The 15,284-nt window shown below is 44.9% G+C and overlaps 2 protein-coding genes across 2 annotated transcripts in view; one reads left to right on the forward strand and one right to left on the reverse strand.

Annotated features, from left to right (window-relative positions):
* The window catches only part of LOC135907650 (chymotrypsin-1-like), a 111,219-nt gene that overhangs the window by 65,410 nt on the left and 30,525 nt on the right, over window positions 1-15,284 (forward strand). Inside the window, exon 6 of the mRNA XM_065439346.1 lies at window positions 7,745-7,856. Coding sequence (XP_065295418.1) covers window positions 7,745-7,856 — 112 coding nt within the window. The remainder of the gene's footprint in view (window positions 1-7,744; window positions 7,857-15,284) is intronic.
* Window positions 10,155-15,033, reverse strand: LOC139050578 (uncharacterized). Its single transcript, XM_070527139.1, has one exon. The coding sequence runs from the start codon at window positions 15,000-15,002 to the stop codon at window positions 13,686-13,688; it is 1,317 nt and encodes a 438-aa protein (XP_070383240.1). The 5' UTR covers window positions 15,003-15,033; the 3' UTR covers window positions 10,155-13,685.

Here is a 15,284-nt window from a genome sequence, read left to right on the forward strand (position 1 = left end):
TTATCAAATCTAGGGCTTTTTCCTCTGACTGCATTGAATTATCTGTTGAAGTATTCGGTACTCCAAAAAAAAAAACCAGATTGTCGCGACGTGAGCGATCTTCCGCGTCATCAGTTCACGCACGAAGCGTGTTCTTGTCAGTTACTACACTCTCAATCTTAAGTTGTCGCGCAATAAGCTGATATCCTGTTTCCATTCATCTAGGATGGCCGTCTGGCTTTCCACGTGCTGCAGTCTTTGATCGATGTCTGATATAGCATCTGAAATGGTTTTTTGCTGTTGTTTCAGCTCATGAATTGTCTCCGATGTAGAATTTTGTACAGATTCCATTCTAATAGATCTTTCATTTAGGTCCCTCACGGTTTTAAGTACTTCAGCAAGGACATCGTCCTTGGATGGGCCAGGATTGCTTTCCACGTCACCACACAGTGAAAGAAACAAGGAACAGAACGGGTCACTCAAGGCTTCTGGACGCAGGACGGAAAGAAACATGCCAGCACATGTCAGCACGCCGGTGCGGCAGTACGGTCCCCGGGAATGACGTCACTCTCGCCGGTTCTCTCCTCCGGCTGCCTCCTCACCCGGCGCTCCGGGAAGCGACGGGGGCATGTCCGCGGGGGGGATTTAGAAAGCAATTTATGCCCCTTATATTGACAATACAAAGAAAAAATTTCAGAACCGTAAATTAACAGGTATGTGCTTCCCAACCCCAGCAATTCACGGAAACTGAAGACCGTTTCAGCTTCCCTTTAATGTGATGGAGTCCGCGACCAATTTTTCAGACCCTAATGACTGACGACCTGGCATCTCGCTATTACGTGCAGTCGCTTGACAGCTGCCGAGCGCTGGCGTCGGCCACAGGACCTACTTGACCTTTGTTCAACACTTGCCGACATTCGCGCCTTAGTTCGCACCATTGCGTTTCAGCTGAACTGCTTCAACAGCCAATTTATTTGTGCCAAAATTTGGGCACCCTGTCAACGGTATGGTTTCTTATATTTAAGTCATCTTTTATATTTAGGCTAATGCTGTCCTGAAATTCCCAGCGGTTTCACCTTTCCCAAAATGTCCACATTTTTGTTGGCCTCTGTTCATATTTTGGAGGATTTTTATTAGACGGGGAAACCATTGCGTGGCCTCCTGACCAAGCTGCTAAAACGTCATTTTATATCCCTGAGGTCTTGTGCAAGCTTCTGCCTTCTTGCCGTTGATCAACGTCCTGATTTCCCTGTCACCTGAATCCCATTTTGACGAATCTAATCCCACGGAAGTTGGCAACCATATAATGTCCATGGGATTAAAGCCATTTAAATCAATTCTACTGTGGATACGACAGCCACTTTTGCTCACTGTGACTGGAAATATTGCGTTAATGAGCGCCATTATTAAGCATTTTAATTGATAGTCGAAAAATTTTGCGGATCCCACGTATGTGCGAATCGACGTAAGCAAAGCTTTCTGTGTTTGTTGTCATTGTCGTACGTAATCTCCACGAAGTAGTCAGGCACCCTCCAATGAAATGCTGTAAATGCTTGCCTGATTACGTCCGCCATTGTGATGGAAATAAACGCAATTTCAACTAATTTTCTCAGAAATAAACGCTGAATGAAATGCTGACGTCATCCTGAACAAGATCAACAAGCGCTGTAGAGCTCGATCTTATGATGCCCCTATTCCTAAGCTTATATTCGTGAATTTTTTTGTGGGGGGCGATGTGCTATTGTACGTAGAAACGTCCCTCGGACGTCTCTGATGTGCCCGTTTGATTCTCAGGCACCCAAAAGTTCACAGAGCCTCTTATGTTATCCTTAAGACGCCCAAGTGCCGATGCATTCGATACCGACGCATGACGTACACAGCCCCCTTAATTCGCCTAGTCTACTTCGCTTAGCCATCCCTCCTAATTCGCTTCATCATCATCATCATGAGCCTGGTTACGCCCACTGCAGGGCAAAGGCCTCTCCCATACTTCTCCAACAACCCCGGTCATGTACTAATTGTGGCCATGCCGTGCCTGCAAACTTCTTAATCTCATCCGCCCACCTAACTTTCTGCCGCCCCCTGCTACGCTTCCCTTCCCTTGGGATCCAGTCCGTAACCCTTAATGACCATCGGTTATCTTCCCTCCTCATTACATGTCCTGCCCATGCCCATTTCTTTTTCTTGATTTCAACTAAGACGTCATTAACTCGCGTTTGTTCCCTCACCCAATCTGCTCTTTTCTTATCCCTTAACGTTACACCTATCATTCTTCTTTCCATAGCTCGTTGCGTCGTCCTCAATTTGAGTAGAACCCTTTTCGTAAGCCTCCAGGTTTCTGCCCCGTAGGTGAGTACTGGTAAGACACAGCTATTATGTACTTTTCTCTTGAGGGATAATGGCAACTTGCTGTTAATGATCTGAGAATGCCTGCCAAATGCACCCCAGCCCATTCTTATTCTTCTGATTATTTCCGTCTCATGATGCGGATCCGCCGTCACTACCTGCTCTAAGTAGATGTATTCCCTTACGACTTCAAGTGCCTCGCTGCCTATTGTAAATTGCTGTTCTCTTCCGAGAGTGTTAAGCATTACTTTAGTTTTCTGCAGATTAATTTTTAGACCCACTCTTCTGCTTTGCCTCTCCGGGTCAGTGAGCATGCATTGCAATTGGTCCCCTGAGTTACTAAGCAAGGCAATATCATCAGCGAATCGCAAGTTACTAAGGTATTCTCCATTAACTTTTATCCCCAATTCTTCCCAATCCAGCTCTCTGAATACCTCCTGTAAACACGCTGTGAATAGCATTGGAGATATCGTATCTCCATGCCTGACGCCTTTCTTTATTGGGATTTTGTTGCTTGCTTTATGGAGGACTAGGGTGGCTGTGGAGCCGCTATATATATATTTCAGTATTTTTACATACGGCTCGTCTACACCCTGATTCTGTAATGCCTACATGACTGCTGAGGTTTCGACAGAATCAAACGCTTTCTCGTAATCAATGAAAGCTATATATAAGGGTTGGTTATACAGTAAAAGCTCGTTAAGCCGCTTCAGTTCGAATTAACGAAAGTTCGAACTAACGAAAGTGAAGGAGAGCAAAAGTACACTGCGATTTGGAAGCAGTAGGGCATGTCAGAAATTTGGCGTGCCAAAAAGTGATGGCGTGTGCCGCGGGCACACGCCATCTTTAAGTCGAAGCTCTGGGTCCGATTGTGCCACACCACCGATGTGCACCAAAACGAACGTTAGCGAGGCTTAACATCATCACCATGAATCGCGACGGCCGATACCTCCTAAGCTGAAAACAGAGGTGCAGAGCCGATGAAGACTACCGAGACAAAGACGCGGAACATGTGAAGGTGGCGAAGGCCCTGATTCGTTGGTTCTTGATTGCAAGCGCTGCTGCGACGTACTTGGTTCGCTGTGTTTTGGTGCTTGCCGTGCCATCTCCGCACAACATTAGCAGCTGTACAAGATTTGCAAAGCCTTCGAGATTCGCAACGGGCAGGAAGTCTCGGAGGTTACGTAGAACGGAGAGGCGGCAGCCGCCGCTGCGTTGTGCCTGACCCCGCGTCGGTTAGATTTTTTTTCCGATTTTGCCTTCTCTCGCTGTTCTGTCCGTTTCGGAGGCAATACAGCCTTGTGCGTAGGCAGTAGGCGCGTTTCTCTGGCCGTGTGCCAGGCGAGCGTAGTTCGAATTATCCGTGAGGGAACCTTCTCGCGTTCGAATTAACGGACTTTTATGCGAAGCATATTACGAGGGCTCAACCCAGCTCCTCAGGCGCGGCGGTGTCGCCTTGAAACCACGTGACACCATGACGTCACGACAGAGGAGAAGTGGCTTTGGCTCAACTCATGCAAGATGGGCTGGGTGGGAATCGAACCAGGGTCTCCGGAGTGTGAGACGGAGACGCTACCACTGAGCCACGAGTACGATGCTTCAAAGCGGTACAAAAGCGCCTCTAGTGAATGCGGTGTTGCCTTAGAAACGAGCTGTTTCTAAGGCTCAGGCGTGCGTCGCTTGCTCAGGCGCACATTTCGTTGCCGCGCCGAACGCTGCGTTGCTCGACGCTCACCGCGTCCAATGCGGGGCGTCCAAGGCGAAGCAGAGTAACGCATGAGTTGTTTCTTCGTCTAGCCGAACCAAATATAGCCAAGCAACAGCAGTTCACCAAGCTAAACAGTGGTTCAACAACTAAAATAAAGGCTAGTATGCTTCGCATCCTGGGCTTAACCTTACCTAAGCCACAGCCATTTTTTTTATACATAGACTTCTGTGGAGCTTGGCCGGACCAAATCGTACAGTTCGAATTATCCCTAAATTCGAATTATTGAAGTTCGAATTATCGAGCTTTCACTGTATTCCGCACATTTCTCTATCACCTGATTGATAGTGTGAATATGAGCTATTGTTGAGTAGCTAATTGAGTTGAGTAGTAGTTGAGTGGCTAATGAGTTGAGTTGTTAATTCGCTTACCCATACTCTTAATTCGCTTAGTGATCCCCCTTAACTCGCTTAGTCTACTTCACTTAATCATGCATCTTGATTCGATGAGTCATCCTCTTAATTCGTTTACTCATCCTCCTAATTCTCTTAGCATACTTCGCTTAGCCATCCATCTTAATTTGCTTGCTCTTCCTCTTGATTCGCTTAGTCACCTCCTTTAATTCGCTTCGTCTATTTGGCTGAGTAATCCTATTAATTCGCTTACTCATCCTCTTAATTCGAATAGTCTAAGTGGCTTAGTCATCCACTTGATTTGCCTTAACCATTGTTATCATCTATCGTGCTTGCTAACGGGCGTATGAGCCATTGATCATGGTGATAGTGTTACTACCTTTCTAGTCATCGCAGAGTTTTAACTCAAGGAGTTTGAAGGTCGACTGAATAAAGAGACGCAGAGCTTTCGCCTTAATAAGCGAACATCAAGTTTTCCAGGTTGTTTTCTCGTTTTCCTCTACCGTACATCACCCAGATCGGAAAATCCTCTACCTGTATGACAAATGAAATCATGCCACGCTCAACAACGAATTAGATCCATTCCAATCGGGCTTTCAAAATCGTTCGACACGAGAAAACTGGTTGCTTTTCCAAGATAAGATGAACGACCTCGTTGCGCAGTTCATACCGATAATTTCACTTCGTTCTAGTCGTTATAGACCATGGTTCACGAACGTGCTTAAAGAACTAGGTAGCAAAAAAAAGAAGAAAATGTCTGCACTGCCTTATTAGACTAAGGCAGAGTTCAAGCTCCCGGGAAAACTACTATGGAGAAGGAAGCGCGTACTCGGCAGCTATCCGGGAACCGAAGGACTCATTTTTTTATTTCGATTTACCATGCATGATTACCGATAACACAAGAACTTTCAGCCAATTAATCAACACCAAGCCATTTCCTGTTATAAGAATTTCCAATAATAGTGAACATTTGTCCGAGCTTGACTGCGTCATCATGTTCAACAGTACAATATTATCTGTATTGACCACCGAACCGCAGGCCCCTCTTCCCGCTGTCCAGGTTCGTTCCCTGTCCTGAAGGCTGTGATTTACTTTTTCACTAGATTCAATATCTGCACTGATTGATACCCTCAAACTATCGTCATCAGCCGGTGTCGACACAATCACCCCAAAGCTTAAAAAACTCGAAATGTATCTCCGCGATGTATCTAATCTTGCTGTTCTCACAGTCACTATCATCAGGCACCCTATCAGATGTGTGTAAAATGGGCAAAGTCGTTCCAATCTTCAAATCAGGTAACCGTGAACCTACCTTTATCTATCGTCCCAGTTCTATAATTGGTGTTCTTGCGAAATCATGGAACATGTAATACACTCGCATGTAATTATTGTTATAGATAGCAATAGCTTTTTTCATCCATCACTGCACGGTTTCCGCAAAGGTCTGTCATGTGACATTCAGTCAGCCACCTTTCTTCTTGAACTCCATTCAAACCGTGATATCAACAAACAAACGGATATTATCTTTCTTGATATCGCAAAGGTGTTTGATAAAATATATTATCGGTGCTTAATATTAAAACTCTCAGTTGAGCTTTTGCACCCTGGCGTCGTGACCTGAATAAATAAATTTCTTAGGAACCACTCAAAGGTCGTCAGTGTTAAGAGCACTACTTCATACTTTCTTCTCGTTACATGTGGCGTTCCCCTATGTTCATTATTAGGTTCTCTCATGTTCTTAATACACATAAACAATCTACCAGTGTGTGCTACCTCATATTCGAACGTTTGTTGACGACTGCACTGTCTACCAATGTATCACAGACGTTAACGACCACATTTCGCTGCAGAAAGACCTATTACAAACATCGCCATTGGCATTGCGGACACGTTTAAGTATCTAGGCTTTATTATCACGAACGACCTAAGCTGATGCTCTTGTGTTGCTAACATCACATCATCTGCCAATAAAGAAGCTTTGTGAAAAGGGATAAGGTGCTTCAGAAGCGCTGACCACCTTATCCCTGTTTACAAACTACAGTCTGCTATTCCATTTGTCAGCCCCTTTCCTGATTTTGGAGTAAAGAAGCTTTGGATTTGTTATAAATGTAACCTTCAGCATATGTTAAATTATTAGCATAGTTGGCACAGGTCAGGCGGAAACTCGAATGTGCATCACCCACAAGGAATCCTCACCAGGTTTACCTTGTACCAACGCACTAGAATCCATGCAGAATCGAGCCACAAGCTCCGTTCATTTGACATAAATCGTACGACAATTAGAACGACGTCATTAAAATGAGACTCGAGGTTTAGACGCCCTCTTCCATCGGCGCCGCATCGCGAGCTTATTATTTCACAAGTCCTGCACCAGTTCACCACATGCCTTAAATTCTCGCACATTCACGCATATCACTACGCACAGGCCATACGCTGAATGATGCTCGCTCACGTGCAAGTACAGGGGCCTTCTCCTTATCATTTTTACCCTCGCGCAGCGGCAGACTGGAATGGCCTTCCCCATCCCATCGCTACCGTCATCAACTCAGCTGGGTTAATGAATGACATAACAAGTGCTCTGTAAATAATATTGTGAACTACCTTTTTAGTTATTTGTATTGCCACCCCTTACGTAATAACCCGCAAGGGATTTTTTATGGAGATGAAATGAAATGAAAAGGAATAGAGCGCCACAGAGTTGTGTGCATATTTTTCACGATTGGTTGTTCGAACAAACAATTTGAATCGATGCGCTATGCGTGTCCCGTTCTTCAGGTATGTTTTCGCAAGCGTCATAGAAGTTTCGTTGCGGTTGTCGCCACAGAAACGCCCATTACTGCTGCGGTTCCCTAGTGTTCCGAATTGTTCATAATTTACATGTTCATAATTGTCCGCATAGTTGTGACTGACGCTAGATTTGACGTTACGTGAAAAAGATCGGTTTGAGTTTAATTATAAGGCACACGTTGTTATGATGATGTAAAGACCGTTAAATCTAAACGAATCTTTATAGGTAAATGTAACTATGTTTTGGCAGTTGTAACCATGACTAAACTTTACCTGCATTACTCGCCACTCTAAGTATTTTGGCATGCAGCAGGGAGCGATACACAGGTTTTCATAGGCCCATATTTACAAAATAATGCTCTTTAGTACTAAAACAACGCATTAGAGTTGATGTGACGTTACCTCCGAAATTGCTGATTGTTTAAATCAGTATGATGCATCATGTGGATGTCATCTGTTGAACAATTTTCTCTTACTCTGGAATTGACCAGTTACATTACGTTTCATTGAACAGCTGGCAGTGGACCTGGAGTTCAACAGACAGGTTAAACCAGTGTGCCTGCCTACAGCAAAAATGGACCTTGCAGGCAAAACTCTTGTAGTTGCTGGCTGGGGAACAACAGAATGTAAGTAACAAGTTTTTCATTGGGCACTGTTGAAGCTATATTTCTTATAAATGAAGAAATGCATAAGCTCTGAGGCAAGATGAAAAGGTGACGGCGTTTGGGCATTTGTAGAACCAAGCACATTGAGCGTGCCACAGACATGCACCATTACTGTTTCACAGACTGTCATCAAAATAGCGGATAACTGCATGTTGATCCACTGCTAATTGTTAGCCTGACGACACAAATGCCTTTCCAACAGATATTGCTTGCCTAGTTCAGTGCCATGAAAGATCAGAATGCAGACGTTATCGTCTCTATAACTCGTTTTTCTGATCAAACTGAAGTTTCATGGTCATCAGCTTCGGACTACACCATTTTAGGAACATACTTAGCTCACACCTTTTTTTTTCTAAATCTCAGTTGAGACATTGAGACAGGACACGAAGTGCCCCACAATGCGGAGCACGTAGTGCTACCCGCATACGTTCCCGGTACAGATTACTGCTGCGTGAGCTTCCGCACCGACGGCAGCATGCGACGTAGGGAGTTACGTCACTGACCCTTCGTATATGAAAGAATCAGTCTAGAAACTGATTTCAATGTTGTTGCAGCAGCGCTTTGGGTGATGGCGTGCTGTCAATTTTATCGGCACTGCCATTACTACCATTACTCTAAATTACCATAACTTTCGCAAAGCCGCGAAAGTGCCCCCCCCCCCCCCCCCGCCACACACACAGCAAGCTTCGCCTTTGAACTAAAAAACACTGGCTAAAAATGAATTTTCTGGCAATTCTTCAAGTGTGTTGTTACCGCCAGTATTTTTACAAGATTTGTTCATTCGTTAGAAAAACGGAAGTTACAGGTAGTATATTATAAAGGGGAGGGTCCCAAAATTAAAGTTGCAACGGCGCCCTCAGGGCGCATGCCTAAGAAGAAGGATGCACTCTGCGTACATCCAGGATCGCCCCTAGGCCAGACTTCGGCTGTCTCTCACCGAATAAACACAGGTAATTACAACCCATTAAGCACCAGCCTTACCATGTGTCCACGTCAGAGCGTAAAACCATTCAAAAGAAAATGATGAAGATGCTTGCTAAGGACATAACCAAACCATCATATAGTGCTGGACCGTCCCTCACCATACCACCGAAAGTAGATGACAATACTAGGCGGTTCTGCATCGATTACCGACATTAGCAAAATCTTCGAGAAGAACGCGTAACCTATTTTCCCCTATTCACGAAGTCCAGTGATAATGATTGATGATGAATTCGATTGGAATCCCCTTCCAAACGGGGCGGTGACAAATAGTCACATACACTGCTTGATCCTTACTCAGGCATTACATGCATATATTGAAGTTTAACATTTTGCCTATCACTTTTCGATCTTTTATCTTTTCATTAGAACCACTAATTTTATGGTGTATAGTTAACTATGCCTGGAATGACTCCGGCCCTATCATTCGCTTCCCTGATTCTTTTCCCCCCAACACTCTGAAGCTATCTTGCTTACTCGATCCAATTCAATTCGCTTTTTTTAACATAAAGCTCTTGAGTACCGCGAACGTCGTCAACGAGCCTTTCTAACACGCAGTAGAAGAGCATGAGGTGAGGTGTTGCATATTCAGTAGAGTCACCTTCGTCCCACTAAGACGACGATTGACTAACGTAATGCGCATATAGAGCACACATATGCAATGTTAAGATTGAAAGATAAACACAAATTTCAACGCGAATCGCGAGTGCACGTTATACATAAATGTAATTAACAAATGTATCATGCAATACGCACTGCAATGCACAATTCAGTAAATAATAAAAAATGTCCCTTTTGGGACATTTTTTGGGACACAAAGGGATAAATAAATTTATCCCTTTTTGCGCAAACAAAGAAAAATACACAATAACGAGCGTTAGACAATGCAGATTTCGTTTAGACAAGAAGGTAAGCTAAATAAAAAAAAACTTGTATGTGTACTTAGACTTGCCCTTGGCACATTCCAGTATTTACATCAGCATGTATTTAGCGTCCTATATCTGCGCTTTAACTTCGACAAAGTGCTTGGAGTGTTATTAACGCGATAGCGTTAAGGAGCTCGTGTCGCAGAAAAGCCGGTGTCGTCGGCGTCGGGTGTCGGTGTCGGCGTCAGCGTTTTTGCGGCGTTGACCGTGAGCGATAAATCACGGCAGGCACTCCATAAATAAAAAGCAACTTCCAAGATGGTCTGGGTGGGAATCGAACCAGGGTCTTCGGAGTGTGAGACGGAGACGCTACCACTCAGCCACGATTTCTTTTTTTTTTTCTTTCTTTCATGGTATTTATTATAGTTGCATTCAACTAGACGTTCACCAGTTCTGCATAGTCAGAGAATGGAGGGCACAATGAAAGTCACACAGAAGAGGCAGCGTTCATACTGTGAGTAGAAACGTTCGTGTCACTTTAGAAGGGTGGCAAGGATAAGCACCTCACCAAAATAGGGTACCAGTCCGGTTGCACACCGAGTCCATCATAAACCTGCTTTAGGTGTAGCGTCATTTGGATGAAATTTGCCCTTGTAGGTACAACCGTTTCGGCGTTGCGGTCCATCATTCGCGTTTTCCACAAACTGTGCATTCCCATGACAAAAAACATATCGAAAGGTGCACGAAAGGTTGGCAGCAGGTATCGCACAGTATGAGCGTTAATCTCAAAGTCTTTCTTTAAAGTCCGTTGGAGGACATCCCAAAAAAGGATGGCGTCGGTGCAGCTAATAAAACAATGTTCAATTGTCTCTGGTACATCACAAAGGCGACAGTTAACAGAAGAGACAAAGATACCTTTTTTTGTAGCCATGCTTTAACCGGTATGGTTTCACTATGAACTTTATAAAAGAATGTTTTGCAGCAAGGGGATAAATACATTTTGCGAACTCGCTTTAGCACATCGTGGCCTGGCAATTTAATGTATATTGATCGGTAAAGTGGAGGCGGGAATAGCATGGATAGTAAGTCTTTGTACAACGTTTTGCGCGACACAGAATACAAGTATTCAGTGGAAAACCGAACTGTCAGGAAACGAACCGCCAAGTAAACTTCTTGCATGAACCCCCACAAGCATAAGCGCGAAGAAAAACTTGAAGAAACAACTAAATCAGGTAACGCATTAACAAGTGTGACTTGCATGTATGAACGAATTACAGGATGGGAAGTATCGCGAAAAAAGAAGAAACGAGACACTATCTGCCGCACATAAAGGTGTACTAAGCCCAGCCCACCTTCGCTAACAGGCCTAAAAATGTTGTCTCGCCTCATGGGCTCAAAAGTTGAAGACCATACGAAGGTCGCAAAGATACGGTGAAAGCGTTGGATGTATAGCCTAGCACAATGGATAACTTGCAATACATAGAAAATTTTTGTTGCCAAGAACTTATTGCAGGCTTCGGCTTTCCCAAAAATAGAAAGTCGTTGTGGAACGAATGTCTGGGCGTAACTTTGCAGTACCGAAACCCGTTCTTTCCAATAGTGTGCGCTTAATTTATATGCGTCTAGCGGCACGTCAAGATACTTTGGCGGGACATCAGTCCACTTAACGCCTGCAAACTGTTCTGGTGTATAGCACCATGAGCCAAACCATAAGCCTAAACTTTTTGAGGAGTTCATTCGCGCTCCTGATACACTGCCAAATTCTTCTATTTTCGATACTACTTTTTCAACACTGGACTTATCCGTGCAGAAGAACGCTAGATCGTCTGCGTAAGCTAAGACTTTAACTTCATTACCCAGTATATTGAAGCCATGGATGTTACTCGACTGAATTACGCTTAAGCATAGCGGTTCCAGGTAAAGGGCGAATAGTAGTGGGGACATCGGGCATCCTTGTTTTACTGATGAGCAAATAGAAATGGGTTCGGAGAGTTGGCCATTAATAATTAAACGAGTAGTACAACAGGTGTAGCAAAGCCTAACGCCTTTAAGCACAATGGAGCCAACATTGACATGCTCCAAAAGAGAAAATAAATAGGAGTGGCTCACACGATCAAAAGCTTTAGCAAGGTCTACCTGGAGCATTGCAAGCTGCTCAGTGGAACCATAACAGTATTGAAGAAGGGTACGGGCGATATGTATGTTGGTTTGAATTGATCGGCCCCTGATTCCACACGTCTGATGGGAACCAATTAGAATTGACATCGCAAATTGCAATCTATTAGATAGAACTTTCGCAAAAATTTTGTAATCCACGTTTGACAATGTGATTGGTCGATAGCCTTCAACAGAACGCAGTTTCTCTTTATCTGAACTTTTGGGAATTAAAACTGTGTGGGTTTTGCAAAAAGACTGCGGAAAGGCGCCAACTTCTAAACTTGTAATAAAAATATCCAATAATATGGGGCTGATAATTGATTTGAAAGCTTTGTAAAATTCACTTGAAAGTCCATCGGGGCCGGGTGTTTTCGACAGAGGCAGCTGATCAATAGCTAGCTCAATTTCTTGAATCGTAAGGATACCACTGATGACTGCACAGTCATCATCCTGTAATGGTTTTACAAGAGATACAAAACTCTCTAAAACTTTTGCATCGTGATCATTCGGAGGGGCACTAAACAACATAGTGTAGAAAATTTCGAACTGAGAAATGATGTCATTAGTATTTGTTAAAAGACTACCCTCGGAGTATATTTCCGGAATTACTTTGGAAATACCGTGACGTCGCTCGTCAAGTAAAGCTTGACGTGTTGGTTGCTCAGATTGCAGAGCGCGCATGTTTCGAGATCGAATTCGCGCACCTCTGTAACGCAGTGCGTCATACTTTTGTAACTCACATTTAATGTTTTCTATGTCAACAATGTAAGTGCCTGGCATTTCGCATTCAATCTCATAAAGGCTACATAGGCTCTTAAGAAGCGTTTTTTCTTCATACTTTCTATAGAATGATTTCACCGATCCAATTTCTATAGCCACTGTACGAACCTCTTGTTTAAAGAGTTCCCAAGCAGCAAATAATGGCAAGTCACTAGACAGAGAATTGGTTAGAGCCATGCGCACGCGATTAATAAATTCCTGATCATTTAGGAGCTCAGAGTTAAGCTTCCAGAGTGCCCACTGTGGTCGGAAATTAGTTACAAATTTTTTACCAATGTTTGCAATAACCATACAATGATCAGAGAATGAAACGGGGATAGTAATGCAGGATAGTCCTCGAGAGAGGAGTGATGAAGAAACATAAATCCGATCAAGGCGGGCGTAGGAATGACCTTGAATTCTTGTATAAGAGCGAGCTCCCTGTCCCGACACTCCTATATCAACGAGCCCTGCATTTTCTATTATGTTAGACAAAACTTCACCACTCCTGTCCCGCTGAGTGTTATGGCCGCTTCGATCGTTCGGATCGCATACACAATTGAAATCTCCCATTAAAACAATGCAGCGATCACAGTCCAATAGACTAGACACAGTATCAAATAAAAGAGCTCGTTTTGCAGCGTCATTAAATGCATAGACGTTGACTATGCGCCATGGCACACCCTGCAACACAAAATCACAACATATATATCGACCTTCAGTGTCGACATGATAACTAAAAGCTGAATAAAGTAGGCTCTTTTTCAGAAACAGGAAACAGCCCGCGGATAAACCAAGAGCGTGTGAAACGCAAACATTATACTCAGACAGAAAAGGTCGCAAAGCCCTTTCTGTCTCGTCGTCACTCTCAATCTTCGTCTCCTGCACGGCGACGAAGTCGAGGCGCTTCCTAGACAAAAGCCGGCGAAGCTGCGCCTGTTTCTGCAAAGACCTAAGGCCTCGTACGTTCAAGGTTGCGAATTGAAGTTGCTGGGACAGGGCCATGGTGACTACCAAGTATTTGGACCTAATGATCTATGTGATCGGTCCTAGAGGGCAACGGTGAGGCTCCCTCCGAAACCCCACCAGGCCTTCTGGACCGTGATCGTCGGCACTTTCCTGAGTGTTTCGATGTTTTGCGGCGACGTGCTTTTCTTGTGGTACTGGTCGTCTCGCTGTCTGTGCTTGATTCCGATCTGTTGGTCGCACGGCGCTTCGGAACTGAAGTATCCGCGTTACTTCGGCTGTCCTCTGCCGGCTCAGTGCACGTGTCGAGTTGCTTGGGTGCATCAGATGAGTCATTTCCGGCTCCCTCATTCGCTTGCTGGGCAGCAGCTGGCTCCGTGGTAGCGGGTGCTCCTTTGGGTTGTTGCTTCGGTTGGTCATCTTTCTCTTCGCTACTTTCTTTATTCACGGGCAGTTGGCATTGTTGGCAGTTGGCAGTGGGCAGTTGGCATTCACGGGCGATGGCATTGTGACTGTCTTCAACAGGCAGAGGGGCCTTAGTGGCACAGCGGGTCTCCGCGGAAGAGGGAACGTCTCCCGTCGCGTCAAGAACCTCCGTAATGTCCATTATGTGTTCTTGCAAGCTTTCATCCGGAGGCTTTGTTCTGTGTCGTAACTTATCGGCGTATGTTACGACACATTCTTCAGCTGTGTGACCAAAGCGCCGGCAGGTTTCACAACGTGGGGTTCTGCAGTTTCGACGAATGTGCCCCACCTTGTTACAGCGCAGACAAAGTGGGGGCCGGCCTGGAATTAATACGAGACTCTGCACTCCACAAACAGGTAGTAGATGTGGAACGTCCCCCACGCTCACTCCATCGGCAAGAGTCAACACCACGTCCCGATTTAGCGTACGCATTTGTTCCATCTCCGATACTCTCCAGCTTTCTGCTGAAATAGACTTGACTTTCCCGTAAGCCTGGAGCGCATCTCGAATGTAGTCGTCTTCCAAACGCTCAGGAAGCCACAAAAGCTTCATTTTAACTTCCGTGGGCTCAGGATCAATGACGACACAGCGTCTACCTTTTACGGATAATTCCCCGCATGCGACTAGCTTTGATTTTGTCATCCCTGATTTGCACGTCACCATCCACACGTGCGACATCTGAAATTGTCCGATGGAACTTATTTCCTTCAGGTCAATAACGGTCCGAAGGGCGTCTCTGAAGTCTTGGGCTCGGTACGGTCGACCACTTAAGTCAGCATGCAGGAAAACGGAGTCCACAACCAGCTTACCGGTAGGAAGACGGGGTAACACAACACGGTAGTCATTGCTGCTGGCTGAAGCCTGAGTAGCACCTCGGCCAGGGGCCGATAAATCCTTTGAAGCGGAGAACATGAGAAAAGCGACCGTTCGGAACGCCGTCTTCTTCTTTCTCAGCCACGATTTCGATGCTTCCAAAAGGTACAAACGCGCCTCTAGTGAATGCGGTGTTGCCTTCGAAACGAGCCGTGGAAAGTTATACTGTGGTGTATATAGGTAATTATGAACATGTAACTTACAGAAGTCGCAATTACACGAGTAGCGAAGTGCGTTTCGCTGCATTTCTTCTGCGCTTTCCGCACACGGAGAGCCATCTTGCGGCAAACACAGAAGAGCCCCTCCTCTCCATGTACGGCG

The sequence above is a fragment of the Dermacentor albipictus genome, chromosome 10, assembly GCF_038994185.2.
Source record: "Dermacentor albipictus isolate Rhodes 1998 colony chromosome 10, USDA_Dalb.pri_finalv2, whole genome shotgun sequence".
NCBI lineage: Eukaryota > Metazoa > Arthropoda > Arachnida > Ixodida > Ixodidae > Dermacentor > Dermacentor albipictus.